This window comes from Rutilus rutilus (genome assembly GCF_951802725.1).
Source record: "Rutilus rutilus genome assembly, chromosome: 17".
NCBI lineage: Eukaryota > Metazoa > Chordata > Actinopteri > Cypriniformes > Leuciscidae > Rutilus > Rutilus rutilus.
In genome coordinates, this window is record NC_140230.1 from 7,349,837 (window position 1) to 7,364,784 (window position 14,948).

Genomic DNA, 14,948 nt, shown 5'->3' on the forward strand with positions numbered 1-14,948 from the left:
GGGTGCTGTGTGTACAATAATGAGAAAAAAAAAAAAACTTAAATGATTTTAGCAAATGGCTGCAATATAACAAAGAGTGAAAAATGTAAGGGGGTCTGAATACTTTCTGTACCCACTGTAAATGTATGTCAAATACATTTTAGAATATTTATTTTGTACTAGTATCCCCTCAACCAAAAATAAAAATACATGTTTATACCAACCGTCCACACGTGTGTAGGGTTTCCACTTGTAGTACCATCCGCGGAAGGGCTTGCTATTGAACTCGGCACACTGAGCAGCTCTGAAGTCTATGGCGTTCTGAGGACAGTCAGCAGTGTTACACAGTTTATAAGAGCGAGAAGAGCCCTCGCAAAACCTGCCGCCATACATTGGCCTGAGAGAGAAGAAAAGACAGGGAAGAAAACTGATCATGAGACAGAACTAGGATGAGACACATCATGATTTACGTGATGGGTTGTTAGAGTTGACAGCAACTTCATCACTCATGGTTGCCAAGTGGCTGTAATATTTGTTGTAGTAATGCGATGCATTGCCAATAAAATTAAGATGTCATTCTACATTGACAAGGAATCAGTTTTCTTGACGCTTAAAATTACATTTCTGCCGAGGAAAGTTTTTGTATATAAAGTGCAGCAGTGCATAAAGCAAAATATCACAAACAAGATGAACAATTATCAGTGCAAGCAATTTTCCATGCAGCAGTGCTTATTATGTTCCTGCCTGTGGGAAATGAAAAATCATGTAGAAATTATTTCACAAGAGATGGATCCAATGTATCCCACTGTCTCCGATTCTGTTGAAACTCTGTTTCTGAGTTTCATGAAATCTAAGGCTCAGGTGAAAGATGAGAGAAATTAAAGCTGGTACTTTTGAAGAGTTCTGCGGTTGCCATGAGAATTACAGAGTTCCTTGTTTCAAACCAAGTCTGAAAACACTAATTATTTTTGTTGCAAAACTCTTGCCACAAAACTTAAATAAATAAATACTGGATACATAAATGAAATTTTCTACATCTAATCAATTCATTTTTTTTAATCAGCCCAGACTGTTCAGAAATCTCAAATCTGTAAGATTTTTAAATGTTGTCAAAATAAGTTTTTATACTCACAGAGGCTGCATTTATTTGATAAAAAATACAGTAAAAACAGCAATATTGTGAAATATTATTACAATTTTATATAACTGTTTTTCATTTGAATATATTTAAATTTTTTATTTATTCCTGTGATGGCAAACCTGAATTTTCAGGATCATTCTTCCAGTCTTCAGTGTCAAATTTTTTCACAATTCTTTGATGAATAGAATATTTAGAAGAACAGCATTTATGTTTATGTACACTTTGGATAAATTTAATGCATCCTCGTTGAATAAACACATTCATTTATTTTCAAAAATCTTACTGACCTTAGAATTTTTAATAGAAGTGTTGATATTTGATTCATTGCAATAAGATACATCAGACTCACTAGCTATGTTTCCATCCAAAGTTGTGAATTTAACCTATTTTAAAATTGGAATATTGCATAAAACATTTGTGAATAAAGCAGCGTTTCCATCCAGTGAGTCGAAAGGAACAAATTGTCACTTCCTGATACACTGGTGCTAAATATCACAAATAAAAGTAGGAGACGCCACTGTGTACAATAATTTTTGTATAAAATACATTGCTTGCGTCTTAGAGCGAGCAGATGAGCAATGTTTGGGAACACAGTCGTGTGAGACAGCTCTAAAAAAAGGTAATTATACCGAACCACTTTGATAAAAGACTTTGATCAAGCATTTCAGAACAACCAAACCAGCATTTCAGATGCTGTGCAAAAAGATCGGTCCACTGGTTAGTCCAGTTATGCTGTCCCATCGCGCAAAGTCACATAATTTTTTTTAATGCAAATCTAGGAATTTATTAAATAATTGTGTTTTCATTGTAATTTATGCATATGTTTTCTTATCAGATAACTACAAAAACTCAAAAAAGTGCATATGATTTTATGCGTTTTATTTTATTTGCTTATCTTGGGGTTTCCATCAAGCAGATTTTTATGCGTCATGCCAAAATGTGCATAAAAATAGGTGGAAGGAAACAAAGCTACTGTGAAATAATGAATTGTGCATTGTTTTGTTTAGTTTAAAATCCTGTTGTGCATGTTTTTCATGCCAAAATTGTTATGAACAAGCCTTTAGTGGAGACCCTCTCACTCCACATTTATTGGCTGATCCTTCACACATCTGCAGGTCTGAATGTACCTGGGGCTGCTGCAGTGTCTCTCTCTGTAGGTCACTCCACTCTCACAGGTTCTCGAGCAGCTGGACCATCCAGACCAGGATGACCACTGACCGTTCACTGGCTTGGGACCTTCATCGCCTTGCTTTACACACTGACCACGACGGCACCACTGCAAACAACACACAGAAACACACACATCAGTCTGTGCGATAATGGTCTTTAAATTTAGAGGGATAGTTCACCCAAAAAGAAAGATTCCGTCATCATTTCTCACACTTATGCTGTTCCAAACATGTGTGTGTCACGTAGAGTTGCAGAGGAAGATGAAGTAGGTGAGGAAATAGATTGCTTGCTTCTTCAAGATAATTTTTTAACTCAATAAATAAAAAGGGTAATCCAAACAAGAGAAAATCCAAACAGCAATGCAACAGCTTACACACATATCGTAAGACAGAGACAAAGAAAACCATGACTAAAACTTAAACAGAAGCCAATGAAACTAAACATAATCCTGACGTTACACCCCCCTCCCGGAAGGTGTGTCCTCACGCAATAACAATAAACAATATCCAACAGAGGAGGGAGGGTGGGCACTCTGGAGGTGGGCGCAGAGCTGCAGACGGGACAACCAAGGATGAGGGAGGAGCCAGGGAGGAGATGAAGGTGGGAGGAGCTAGGGAGTGACCCAAAACAGTTCTAGCAGGCTGAAGTCCCATGGTGGAGCTGATGGAGGGAGGAGCCATGGTGTAAAGGCCAGGCAGAACCAGGGAGACAACTGACAGAGGCGGAGCCAGTGGAGGTGGAGACCCAGGCAGAGACAAAAAGCTGCAGAGACTGGAGACCAAGGTGGATCCACGGGGACGAGCAGCTGAGGTGGAGCTAGGGTGCCAGATGACTGAGGCGGAGCGACTGAGGACTGAGGTGGAGTCGGAGGGATGAAGGGACGAGGCACAGCCAAAGGCCCGGAAGTCCGTGGAGTAGACAGAGCGATGACTGACCAAAGCAGAACCAGAGGGACAAGGGAGCCCGGTGAAGCTGAGAGGACTGCGGTCTCAGGTGAAGCCAAAGGGGCAATGAGCAAAGGTGGAGCCAACTGGTCAACAGGCTGAGGTGGAGTTACGGGCTCGGCTGCCCAAGGTGGAGCCAGGGAATACACTTGCCAAGGCGGATATGGTGATCGGAAAACCCAAGGCTGATCAGAGCAGCAGAGCGGAGCCAACAGTGGAAGGGCTGAGGAACCGAATGGAGCAAGCAGAGGCGGGGCTGAGGGACTGGAAGGATTAAGCAGATGAGGCGGAAGAGGGAGACTGGGCGCGCCTATTCGTGACTAAGGAGACCTGGAGCTGGCCGACAAAGGAGACTTGGAGCTGAGCGGCAAAGAAGACTTTGAGCTAGGTGGGACCAGCTGCGACGAAGGATATTGGAGGTTGGAAGGAACCATTGGGGCCGGGAAGGTTAGGGAATCGACTTGGACTGGTGAGTCTATTAATCCATATGGGACTGACAGCAACAATCACAGCTTACACACAAGACAGAAACAAAGAAAACCATGACTTGATCTTAAACAGAAGACACTAAAACTAAACATGATTCTGACAGTATGAACACAAAAGGGGATTTATTAAAAAATAAAAATTTCTGCTTTTTTCCATATAATAAATATAAACCTTCAAAATGACAAAACATGCACGATAAAACTATCATAAAAATGGTTCATATGACGCATACAGTATATTTAACAGTATTGTGAGGAATGGTCTAAAATTTAAATCATTAATGACTGATAATTGACTACAACTACATTGTAGTGTCCTATTGGTGTCACATGTCTCTTGGCTGCTTTAAATATATTTGGTAAAGCAACATGCATCAACCATCTTCACATACTTATAACGAGTAGCGATTACCAACAAAAGAGAATTAAGAAATGTATTATTATACATATTTTTTATTTTACAGTGAAATATCACAAAAGTAATATTTCTTATTTGTTTTTTTATTTAGTAATTTTTATATTTTCATTTAATAATTTCTTTCATGCATTCATTCATTGGTTGCAATACTGATAAATAATCATAATATTTTTGGACAAATTGTGCATCCTTGCAAACAAGAACAGCAAGCCTGGATTTGTTTTATTGCATTGTAAAATCAATTTTTTTTCAGAAAAACTGCAAATTATTGTTTGAATGGCCCAACTTCACAGATTCATATATAATTCCCATCAGGCACCATTCCATCTAATTCAACTCTGTATGAGAGGTTAAGGACTGAATGAATGATAGTCCCAGTCCAGTGCTTTTCACACCCTCCGTGTAACTGAAACTCATGGGATGGGGCTGATATTTCCTGAAAGCGGATTGTCAAGATTCCTAGAGGAGACTGTCATCATTAGTGCTGCGTACCGTCACTGGTTCTCTCTCAGATTAAACTGTCGTGTTTAATATATCACAAACCGAACACCTCCAAGTGCCTCGAAGAACACATGTGAAAGACATCTCAGACCACCAGCGCTCGAGATGACACGCGCTGGAACAGGAGAGTGTGTTTGTAAGAGAAGTGCTCTTGTTCCTGCACCTCAGGATGGGTCTGTAATTACCCTAATGCCCCAAACATACTTCAGTAACGTGAGTTAGTAAAGAAACGGCCCAGGAGGTCAGCCCCGGCCAGCATGAGCTCATTAAACCCAATCTGCTGTGAAGGGCCTGAATCAGTGGAAAGGCATCCTAAGGGATGAAGAGAAAGGGAGGAGAGCAATGACGAGTACTGTAACAGCTAACACTGATGAACACAGCAGTGATCTGTCTGTCTGTCTATTTGTGTGGTTAGTGTATCTGATACGTTTTTGTAGCCTGAACAGCAAAAGTTCCATTGTAAAACCCGATCCACACCACACACGTCTTTAGTTTGAAATCCGATTAAAGCGTTTTGATGAGCTAAGATGACCTGAGATGACGGACAGACCCTACGGAATAAAAAAAAACACCTATGCTGATGCGGTGTCAAACTGCCTGCAACTGCATACATTAATTCATTTGAGCTCATGTTTCATGTAAAAAAAGAAGTGCACATTAGCATACTTTTATAAAAGAGTACTTACTATGGAAAAAAATACACCTTCAAAGAATATAAAGTGGGAACTATATGTCGGGCACTTAATTGCATGTAACTGAAATCAATCGAACATGTATAATAGTTTAAAATTTATATAAAATGCAATTAGATGAGCTTTAGAGTGCTTTCTGACTTAAATTTTGGATGTACAGTCATTTCATAATTACTTCTATTGTCTTTGAAATATGGTTAAAGTGTACTGACAAGCATTTATGATAAACTAAAATATACTTTAATGTTATTTCTATTGAAACTTGTCTGTCATGTATGTGAACATATTTGTAATGACACACTTATAATGATGGTTATAATTTAGTACATTTAAAATATATTAACGTAATATTGAATAATACACTACAGTTAAAATTATAATCAAGTACTGTTTTAGTATGTTAATCAACACATCAAAATAAGTGCACATCTTTAAAGCATGAATAAAATGATTATAACAAGAATTTAGAATACACTTTAAAGTAACCTTTTAAGTAAACATAGTCATGAAAGTGTACTCTCTTTAAGTGCACTTACATTTTATTACAGAATGTTGCAGTGCTTATAAATGATTTACCCTCACACACCATTATAAAAAAGAAAAAAAAGAAAGAAATTCTGTTGAAAAAAAGAAGAAGCTATTTTAAAGAATGATGGTAATCAAACAGTTGACGGTAGCCACTGACTTCCATAATAGGAAAAAAAATAAAAATACTATGGAAGTCAATGTCTACTATCAACTGTTTGATTACCATCATTCTTTAAAATATCTTCTTTTGTGTTCAACAGAAAAAAGAAACTCATACAGGTTTATAACAATATGATGGTGAGTAAATGATGACAACATTTTAAATTGTGTGTGAACTACCGGTTAAATCAAAAACATTAAACTCCTCTCGCCCTTGAAACGACATCTGTTCTCTTCATGACGTATGTCTTCGCAGAGGGTGGGACTAAACATCCTCCACAACTGACTGCAAACTGTCCCTCCTAAATTTTTTTTTCATCTTCCAGAAGCCATTTCACTTGGATATACATCACAATAGGGAAGAAAAGGCTATTGCAACTTTAATTTGTCCGACTTTTCGTCCGTTTTTGTCCGTCTTTAAGATTTGAAGTACGAGTGCACATCTTTTTCACAGTCGAATTGAACCTTTTCTAGTACACTGAGTTCTCAGCTTGTCTTGTGAACATCACTTGTCACTATTCTGTTTTCGTGACTCTCAACAGGAATAGTTCACTCATTATATCCGCTGGCATTTACGCCAGCCTCTCTCTGATCGGCCTCCCTGGAAACACTCATTTAAGACACTAGACATCTGTTAAAAACCCATCTGAAAGAACAACAAAAACCCCCCAGAATGCTTTCTCCCTGCCGGGTTAATGTCACAGGCTGAATAACCATGAAAGGATGTAAATGATTAAACTCTTTCAATGACAAGAAACAGACCATTTGGCTTTTTCCTTTGTGCCACTTGAGCTGAAAGGGACGGGTATTACTTGACTTCTTTTTAAGGTGAGACGCTTCTAGACACATCTGTGGTTGTGACTCACCATCTCTGGACCGCAGGAAGAGCCCTCGGCGGCTGGCATGAACTTGGTCTCACATTTTCTTCCGACCCGATGGCACCACAGGGCTTTGCAGATGTCCTGTGTGACACACATCAGACAGACGTGTTGATATGAATGCATTTAAGAACCTGCCTTTCTGACAGAAGTCTGAGCGATATTTATACTGAACAAATTAAGTATTATAACACATTACGCAATGGATAGATGTTCTTCACAAGCTGTATGAGTCCAAAAGGCAGTTGTACAGAATAATGACACACTGTTTATGGTCTCTGGATATAATAATGACCTGTCTGGTTTGTTTTAGCTTCAGCATCAAATGCCAAACAATCTGTATGTTGGTGATTCTGCAACTAACTGAACTTGTTTTAGGTTACACTTTATTTCGAAAGCCCACTTTTGACTTTGCAAATTTGAAGTAACTTTGAAACTACATGTCGACTAACTATCATTAGAGTATTAATTAGTAGACTGTTTGGTTAGGGTTAGTAGAATAAGTTGACTTGCAAAGTTTTTACTTCCCTTTAACATAATAATATTTAATACATTTCAATTTACATAAACATTTTGTAATGTTTTTAAAACAAATATTGCTGTTCTCAATCCTGCAAAACACATCAAACATTTAGAGAACAATTGAGTTTATACTTGGTTATTATCATAGAGATGAGAAGTGACAGGCGATCACATTTCTGCCAGATGTTGAACAGAACTCTTCAAACAGAAATGTTTTTATTTTACACCATGATATGAGAGTATGTTTAATAAAACGGGGGAGTATTGGAAAATGATGATTCAGAAACAACAGTTTTTTTACCAACTAAAAAATATATAGAATTATTTTTGCATGTCTAATTATCTACAAACATTCACACCTTATATACCAAACTTGAAGGATGATCAAGCTCATTATCATACATTTATTCAAGCAAATGTCATAAATGTTTAAAAATAAATGCAGTATTGTATGACCAATATTTCAAGTAATCAAAAATGTCCCTCACTGAAGAAACATTTATGAAATCATCAGACACCCTAAGGCCCTGTTTACACCTTATATTAAGTTGATCGGATCACAAGTGGACGACGCTAAATACAGGTGTAAACGAGGTCTAAAATGTTTGGAGTTTGTCCACTTTCGACCACTTCCAGAGGTAGAAAACGCATCCGACCGGATTGCTTTCGTAGAGTAGAAGCTCATGTGGTCGAATGTGTTCAAACAGCCACAAAAGACCGTCTACTCTCCGCCTACTGACCTGATGCGTGAACATTATGGGAAGAGCTGACATGATTTAAACTTTGTCATCAAGATCCAAGTTTGGTTTGAAGAAGAAAACTTACCAAGCACAATGTTTTCTCACCATTCTGATTTCTAACACACACTCGCAGCGCTCGGCTGATCTTGCGGCTGTCAGAGCAGAAACAAAAGCTGCTGCTCTCCGTATGTTTTTCCGTCGTCTCCGGGCGCGTTCATATGTAAATTGCGCGACTTTATTTTGTCCATTAGATCGAAAAAATCAGGACAGAAGTGGTTGAAAGTGGACAAAAGAGACGCATTAAAACACCAGGTGTAAACGGGTATGTGTCTCCCTCGTCTTGTGATCCGATTGACCAAAACTCACCTTAATACCAGGTGTAAACAGGGCCTAAATGTTTTTTTTACTGTCTCAGATATCTACGTCTTCCTCTCATTCACTTTCTCTCTATGAAACAAGAGCATGAAGAGCAAGAAACGGCTGCACGTTTTATATGTCCGTATATTATTCACATCTGGATTATTGAATCATATTTTGACAATGGGAGCACAGATGGGAGGAATAGAAGGCAGTTTGCCAGAGTGATCACAGAAATCCCAGCACAAGTTCTGCAGCTGTGTGTTAAAGCGAGACCTCCTCAAATCCGTCCCTGTTGTTACTGCTGAGCTTGAACATCTCAGTCCTATCATAGCTCTGACTGCCAGAGAATATGAAGATGCTAATTCATGGTGAAAGCAGTGAGAGCTCAGGATGACAGAACAGCTTTGCTTGAAGATCATCTACAGAACAATTTCTATCCTGTTCAGTGACATGAAATGAGCAGGCCCCTCTTTGTGCTTTGTTTTTATAGTCCAATATAAATTCATGTTCCATTTCCATTAGCTTCAGATTCTGGGTTGTTGGTACACTTTACTCTCCAACAATACATGTTTTTTGTTGGTATGGCTATATTTAAATTGAGTTTATTAAAAAAAAAAAAAAAAAAAAACTCATTTTGAAGAATGTTGGTAACCAGACAGTTGACGGCAGTCATTGACTTCCACAGTAGGTGAAAAAAAACAAAAAACTATGTTAGGTGAGATCAGGACAATAGGAGCCCAGCAAACAGAGCTTCCCACTGGCGTCCCTCCAAAGTATATTTAGCTCTGCCTTTGCTTCACGAGACCGTGCAGGCCTGGAGCGAAGTCTGCCGGAGCTGCACTCTATCAGATTTCTCTACGGGGAGGTCCAATTTTAGATGTATAGACTAGACTACAGTGGAAAAATTATTTTAACAAATCTCTATTGAGTTCAGACGACCTGAATTCCTGGCGTTACAACAGATTTACAGATTTCAGCAATAGAAAAATAGAGAAAGTGCTTTCCTCTCAGTTTTGAACATGCAGTGATGTTTTGAATAATCAAACCGTCTGAGCAATCCGGGCATCAAAATCCCTGGACTAAAGAACGCAGGTCAAATGTTCACAGAAAGCACACAAGTCTGCTTTAACCCCTTTCAAACATCCAGTCTTTACTGGTAAATTACCAGGAAATAACTGTTAAGAGATTATGTGTGAACAAGACCTTTTAAAAAATATAGGTAAATCAGTTCTGGCAATTTGCTCGTATGAGAAGTTGTTACCAGTAAATTACTGGTTTGATGCTGTGTGTGAACAAAGAACAGGATTACTGGTACAAGTACGTACTGTAGAAGGTCAGAAACTGTTTCTGCTGTAAACATGCGTTAGACTTAGTGCTGCATCTCGTGTTCGCCTTCTTTTCCATTTATCAGCGTTGCGGGTCTGCAGTGGTTGTGTACTAACTGTAATACTATAGTAACTCTTATGCGTCTTGTGTTTTAAAGACCAAAACAACATTCTGTGAGATCATCCTCCTATGCCTGTCTCTCAGAAGTAAATGTAGTCAAATTGGACAGATAGTGAAAGTAAAGCGCTTCTTAGTATTTCTTAGGTAATTTCTGATGACTGGCAACAGAGTTTATGGTACTGGTACGGTATTTTGGTACTGCTGTGGGAATGGTATCTTACTGGTAAAAAGTTGTGTATTTACTACAAAAGTCATAATTTTACAGTAATTTACCGGGATTGCTGTGTGAAAGGGGCTACTGTCTTTTGTTAGGGTTAGGGAAAACTTTACACCAGTACATTTTCCAGTCCGATCCATTTTATAGGTGGAGAATGTAGTATTGACAGCTACAGTAGCGGTTGAATTGGGTACTGCAATCCCAATTCAAAATATTGAAGAGTCACGCGGATTGCCAGATTGAGGACTCACAACAGGAGTGAGCGCAATTGACATAGGTAGGTGACGAGCCTTACACTGTAAGCTGATGAGCTGATTTATCCGCGTTTTAATATGCTCCTGTTCATAGAGATTTTTAGATGGATGCTGAAGCTTTTTAGGTCGGGTAGACTCTTTGATCTCTGACCCAGTTCGTTTGCTGGCTTCCATGACTGTAATACTCTGGGCCCTATTTTAACGATCTGAAACGCAAGTGTCAAAGCGCAAAGCGCAAGTAACTTTGTGGGCGGGTCTCGGCGCTGTTGCTATTTTCCCGGCGGGATAAATGACTCTTGCGCCGGGCGCAAATCTAAAAGGGGTTGGTCTGAAGTAGCTTCATTATTCATAGGTGTGGTTTGGGCGTAACATGAAATAAACCAATCAGAGCATCATCTCACATTCCCTTTAAGAGCAGACGCACTTTTTCCTTGGCGTATTGCTATTATAACGGCGGATTTGCCAGGCGCGCGTCAAGAGCGGTTCACAGCCGAGGAGAGCAACGCTCTCGTCACGGCCGTAAAAGAGAGAGAAGTGACATTGGGGATGGAGAAACACACCCAAATTAGCTTCGGCTAAACAGGCATATAATAATGTGGGTAAATGTGTAAGCTAGATGTATGCTTTTATAATAAATTATTATATTTATAATAAATTATCTATCTATCTATCTATCTATCTATCTATCTATCTATCTATCTATCTATCTATCTATCTATCTATCTATCTATCTATCTATCTATCTATCTATCTATCTATCTATCTATCTATCTATCTATCTATCTATCTATCTATCTATCTATCTATCTATCTATCTATCTATCTATCTATCGTTTGTAATAATATGATTTGCAAAAATGAAAACTGCTGCTTCTGTGTAGATTAGAGAATCACAGTGTATGAGCGTTGTGCACTCTATACATTATGGTCAAGCATGCGCCCTTAAAATAGCATAATGAACAACGCGCAACGCGCCACTGACTTTAGACTAGGTTTTTTCTGGCCAGTGGCGCAATTGTTTTATGGAACAGTAAAATAGCACCAGGGAACGTTTGCGCCAAAACACGCCTCCTTTTTTGCGCTGAACCGCCCAGAGAGCGCAAGTTCATTCCCTAGTTTAGCGACGTGCTTCTGTGGAGGGAAAAGCGCGCTTTGCGCGGGTGCAAAATAGGAATGAAACATGCATCGGTGTACAAAGTCAATTGCGCTGGGTGCAAGATAGGGCCCTCTGTGTTTTCTGCAAAACTGGCAACCCGGGGTGTCGAAATACTGTTGGGTAAATTGGCAACGTGCGGTATCGCACAGACCAAAACAAAAACAGACATTCCAACACAGAACACACATTTGAAAGGAAAATAACTGGCTGTAACATTGTTTTTCGGAGAAAATGTGTGAACTTAAAATGTTTCCTAAATATCTGCAAACATATTATGGTATTTTTATGCTTAAGTAGTCAAAAAAATTACATACAGCACCTTTAATCTTGCTTTTTTTTTTTGGTGTATGTCAGTGAGTGTGCCTTACAAAGTTGGTATGTTGTTATGTCTTGTGTTATAAATATGTTATTAAAAAAAGAAGAAGAAGCATGAAGATGCATTCCATTTTAAGCATCACATTTGTGTCCAAACATCTGATATACTTATTTATTCACATACAGTCAGGGTTTGAAATGAACTTTTTCACTCACCAGCAAATTTGGCTGCTAAATGTTGAAGTTATCGGCCATTCAAAACTTCTACTAGCCAAAACAAAATGATCAGAAATATACCAAAGTATCAATGTCACAGCTTAGATTTAAATCTGATTCGGAATCATTGTATTGCTTTCAGCTTTACGACAGTCATTCACTGTTTATTAAAATAAAATAAAATAGAAATAAAAACAAAATTCTCTGTGATTCTCTTATAACTGTCTTGATTTTACCTGCATGTAGCAATAAAGACGCTAGGTAGCTTTTCCCCCAAAAGTCTTGTACATGTGGCATTTATTAGAACAGGTTGGGAAAAGTGGCCTCTTAATTGTCTCTTAGGGCTCCAGCGGAGCACACCAGACTGGAAGCACTGTGCCTCGGACATCTCGATAGACGGTTTTAAAGACGTGGCACTGCGCTGCGTTTATCTCAATGCGCGACTCTCTTTACTCTTTGTTTTGCTAATGTTTGAGGATCTTTATTAGGGAAGGGCTTTGATGATGCCATAACCCACCAAATTGGCTAGCGTGTTGATATGCGTTACCTGCCACTGTGGATTTTCACCCCTATTTGGCCGGTTGGCGGGTGTTAATTTCAAACCCTGCATACAATGACTATAAAAAGTCTATAAAAATGACAGGTTTGAGATCATTTTCCAAATTTAGTGTGATGTTGAAACCAACAAAATGAATGTAACAATCAAATATATATTTTTGTAGACTTTTTAGCCATTGTACATTCTAAATCATGAACAGTGGAGCTTGCTGAACAGCCATGCGTGTGTGTTGTCAGGGCCATATCCTAAAAAAAAACATGATTATATAGAAAATGTGGCACATGTGTGCTGTGGTGCAGCGTGACAGATCTCTCCAGGCCTCAGTGAAGTGACCGCAAGTGCTAGTTTCTGTCTCAGGTGAGGCATTCCTCTCAATCACACTGTCACGCTTGATCCCTGCTCTCCTTGTGAACCTGGATCAGCTTCCTCTTTCCAAATGATGACCATAAACTCCATGATAAGAACCACACAAATGGATTCTTATCAGTTTGAAATAACTTTAACCGTAACGCAGCTCAGGCTGGATCAAATTTATCAGTCTCATGTTCCCGTTGAGAAGACATTTGAAGCTGCATATGTACCCTAGTGAAAAATAAATATACTAAAATTGTTGTTTTGAGCTCAAACTCACTTAATACATTTATTTTATGCTAAGTCTACTACAAATACGTTTAATAATAAATCTGTAATAATTAATAAATTCAAATTTATATCAGTAAGTCTAAAGCTATATGAATGCAAATGTACATATGTATAGTATACTAGTATAAAATAAATGTATTTTAAATAAATTTTTCCATAGTTATTTTTTCACTAGGGCTACCAGATAAAAAAATTGGGGTCAGTAAGATTTTTTTCTTTTTAAATAAATTAATATTTTTATTCAGCAAGGATGTATTAAATTGATCAAAAGTGGCACTAAAGGGACTTATAATGTTGAAACATATTTATATTTCAACATTATAAATAATAATAAATATCTTCTTCTTTCAAACGTTCTATTCATCAAAGAATCCTGAAAAATCTTAGTTCCCACAAAAATGTTAATCAGCACAACTATTTTCAAAATTGATCATAATCAGAAATGTTTCGTAAGCAGCAAACCAGCATACTAGAATGATTTCTGAAGGATCATGTGACACTGAAGACTGGAGTAATGATGCTGAAAATTCAGCTTTGCATCACAGGAATAAATTACATTTTAGAATATATTCACATTGAACACAGTTGTAATAATATTTTATATTAATATTATTATTATTTTTGATCAAATAACTTCGCTTTTGGTAAGCATAAGGGGCTTCTTTCAAAACCATCAACAAATCTTACTGACTCCAAACTTTTGAACAGCAGTGCATGTTTGGAAGTTGGTGCACTAGTTACAACCAGTGTTCTTAAAGGGGTCATATAATAGTACATGCACTTTTACAAGTTGGTTGTACTGAAATGTGTGTTGGCAGTGCCTGTACACAACCATCATAAAATGATAAAAATCCATCCAGTGGTTTCTTTTTAATCTCCTTATATGTTTTCCCCTGTCTCAAATCAAGCCGTTCGATTTTGTGACGTCACACGGTCGGACGCCCCTCCCACGATTGTTGATTGACAGCAGCGTTTCAACACAGACCTGCCCTCACTCGTGAGCGAGCTGCGTCATTGTTGATACGCTGGAGCACTGTCTATGAGCAGAATGGCGTCTAAGCGATTGTGGTGTTCTGTTCTTGGGTGCAATAAGGAACACAGCAGTCATGATGTTCCTAAATCCGAACCGCTGAAGACGCAGTGGCTGAGTTTTGTTTTCGAAGGGAATATTCCCCACGATCAACGTCAATGCTTTCATGTATGCGCGAATCATTTCACCAGACTGCTTTATAAACGAGAACATTGAAAAAGGTATTAGCTCCTGTCTGAGTATGTGTTGTTTATGTGCCTAATAACTGTCATAGTCTCACAGACTGGTTATTTTTTAAAACAGATGAGTAAAATTTTAGGGCTTCAGCCCTGACAGTTGTACCTAACACTGCATAGATAACGTTACGCATCACGGACAAGCCTACATTTACAGAAAAAAAGTTTTTCATGACCATTATCTGTAACATCAATCTGTCAATGACATCAGTAAACACATAGCGTTCGTATCTCACTACTCTACCCTGCCAGTACATACAAAGATAGATCAAAGTGACATTACGTTAACCAACCATTCAGAAACATCCTGTTTTCCGACTCCGGTTCAAATTGATACGGTTGCACAGTGTCCTCAGA

General features: G+C 38.3%; 1 protein-coding gene across 1 annotated transcript in view; it reads right to left on the reverse strand.

Annotated features, from left to right (window-relative positions):
• Window positions 1-14,948, reverse strand: part of adamts16 (ADAM metallopeptidase with thrombospondin type 1 motif, 16) — an 87,069-nt gene that overhangs the window by 41,025 nt on the left and 31,096 nt on the right. The window contains exons 11-13 of the mRNA XM_084384784.1: window positions 6,887-6,982; window positions 2,248-2,396; window positions 204-376 (exon numbers count right to left, since the gene is read on the reverse strand). Of these exons, the coding sequence (XP_084240910.1) occupies window positions 204-376; window positions 2,248-2,396; window positions 6,887-6,982 (418 nt within the window). The remainder of the gene's footprint in view (window positions 1-203; window positions 377-2,247; window positions 2,397-6,886; window positions 6,983-14,948) is intronic.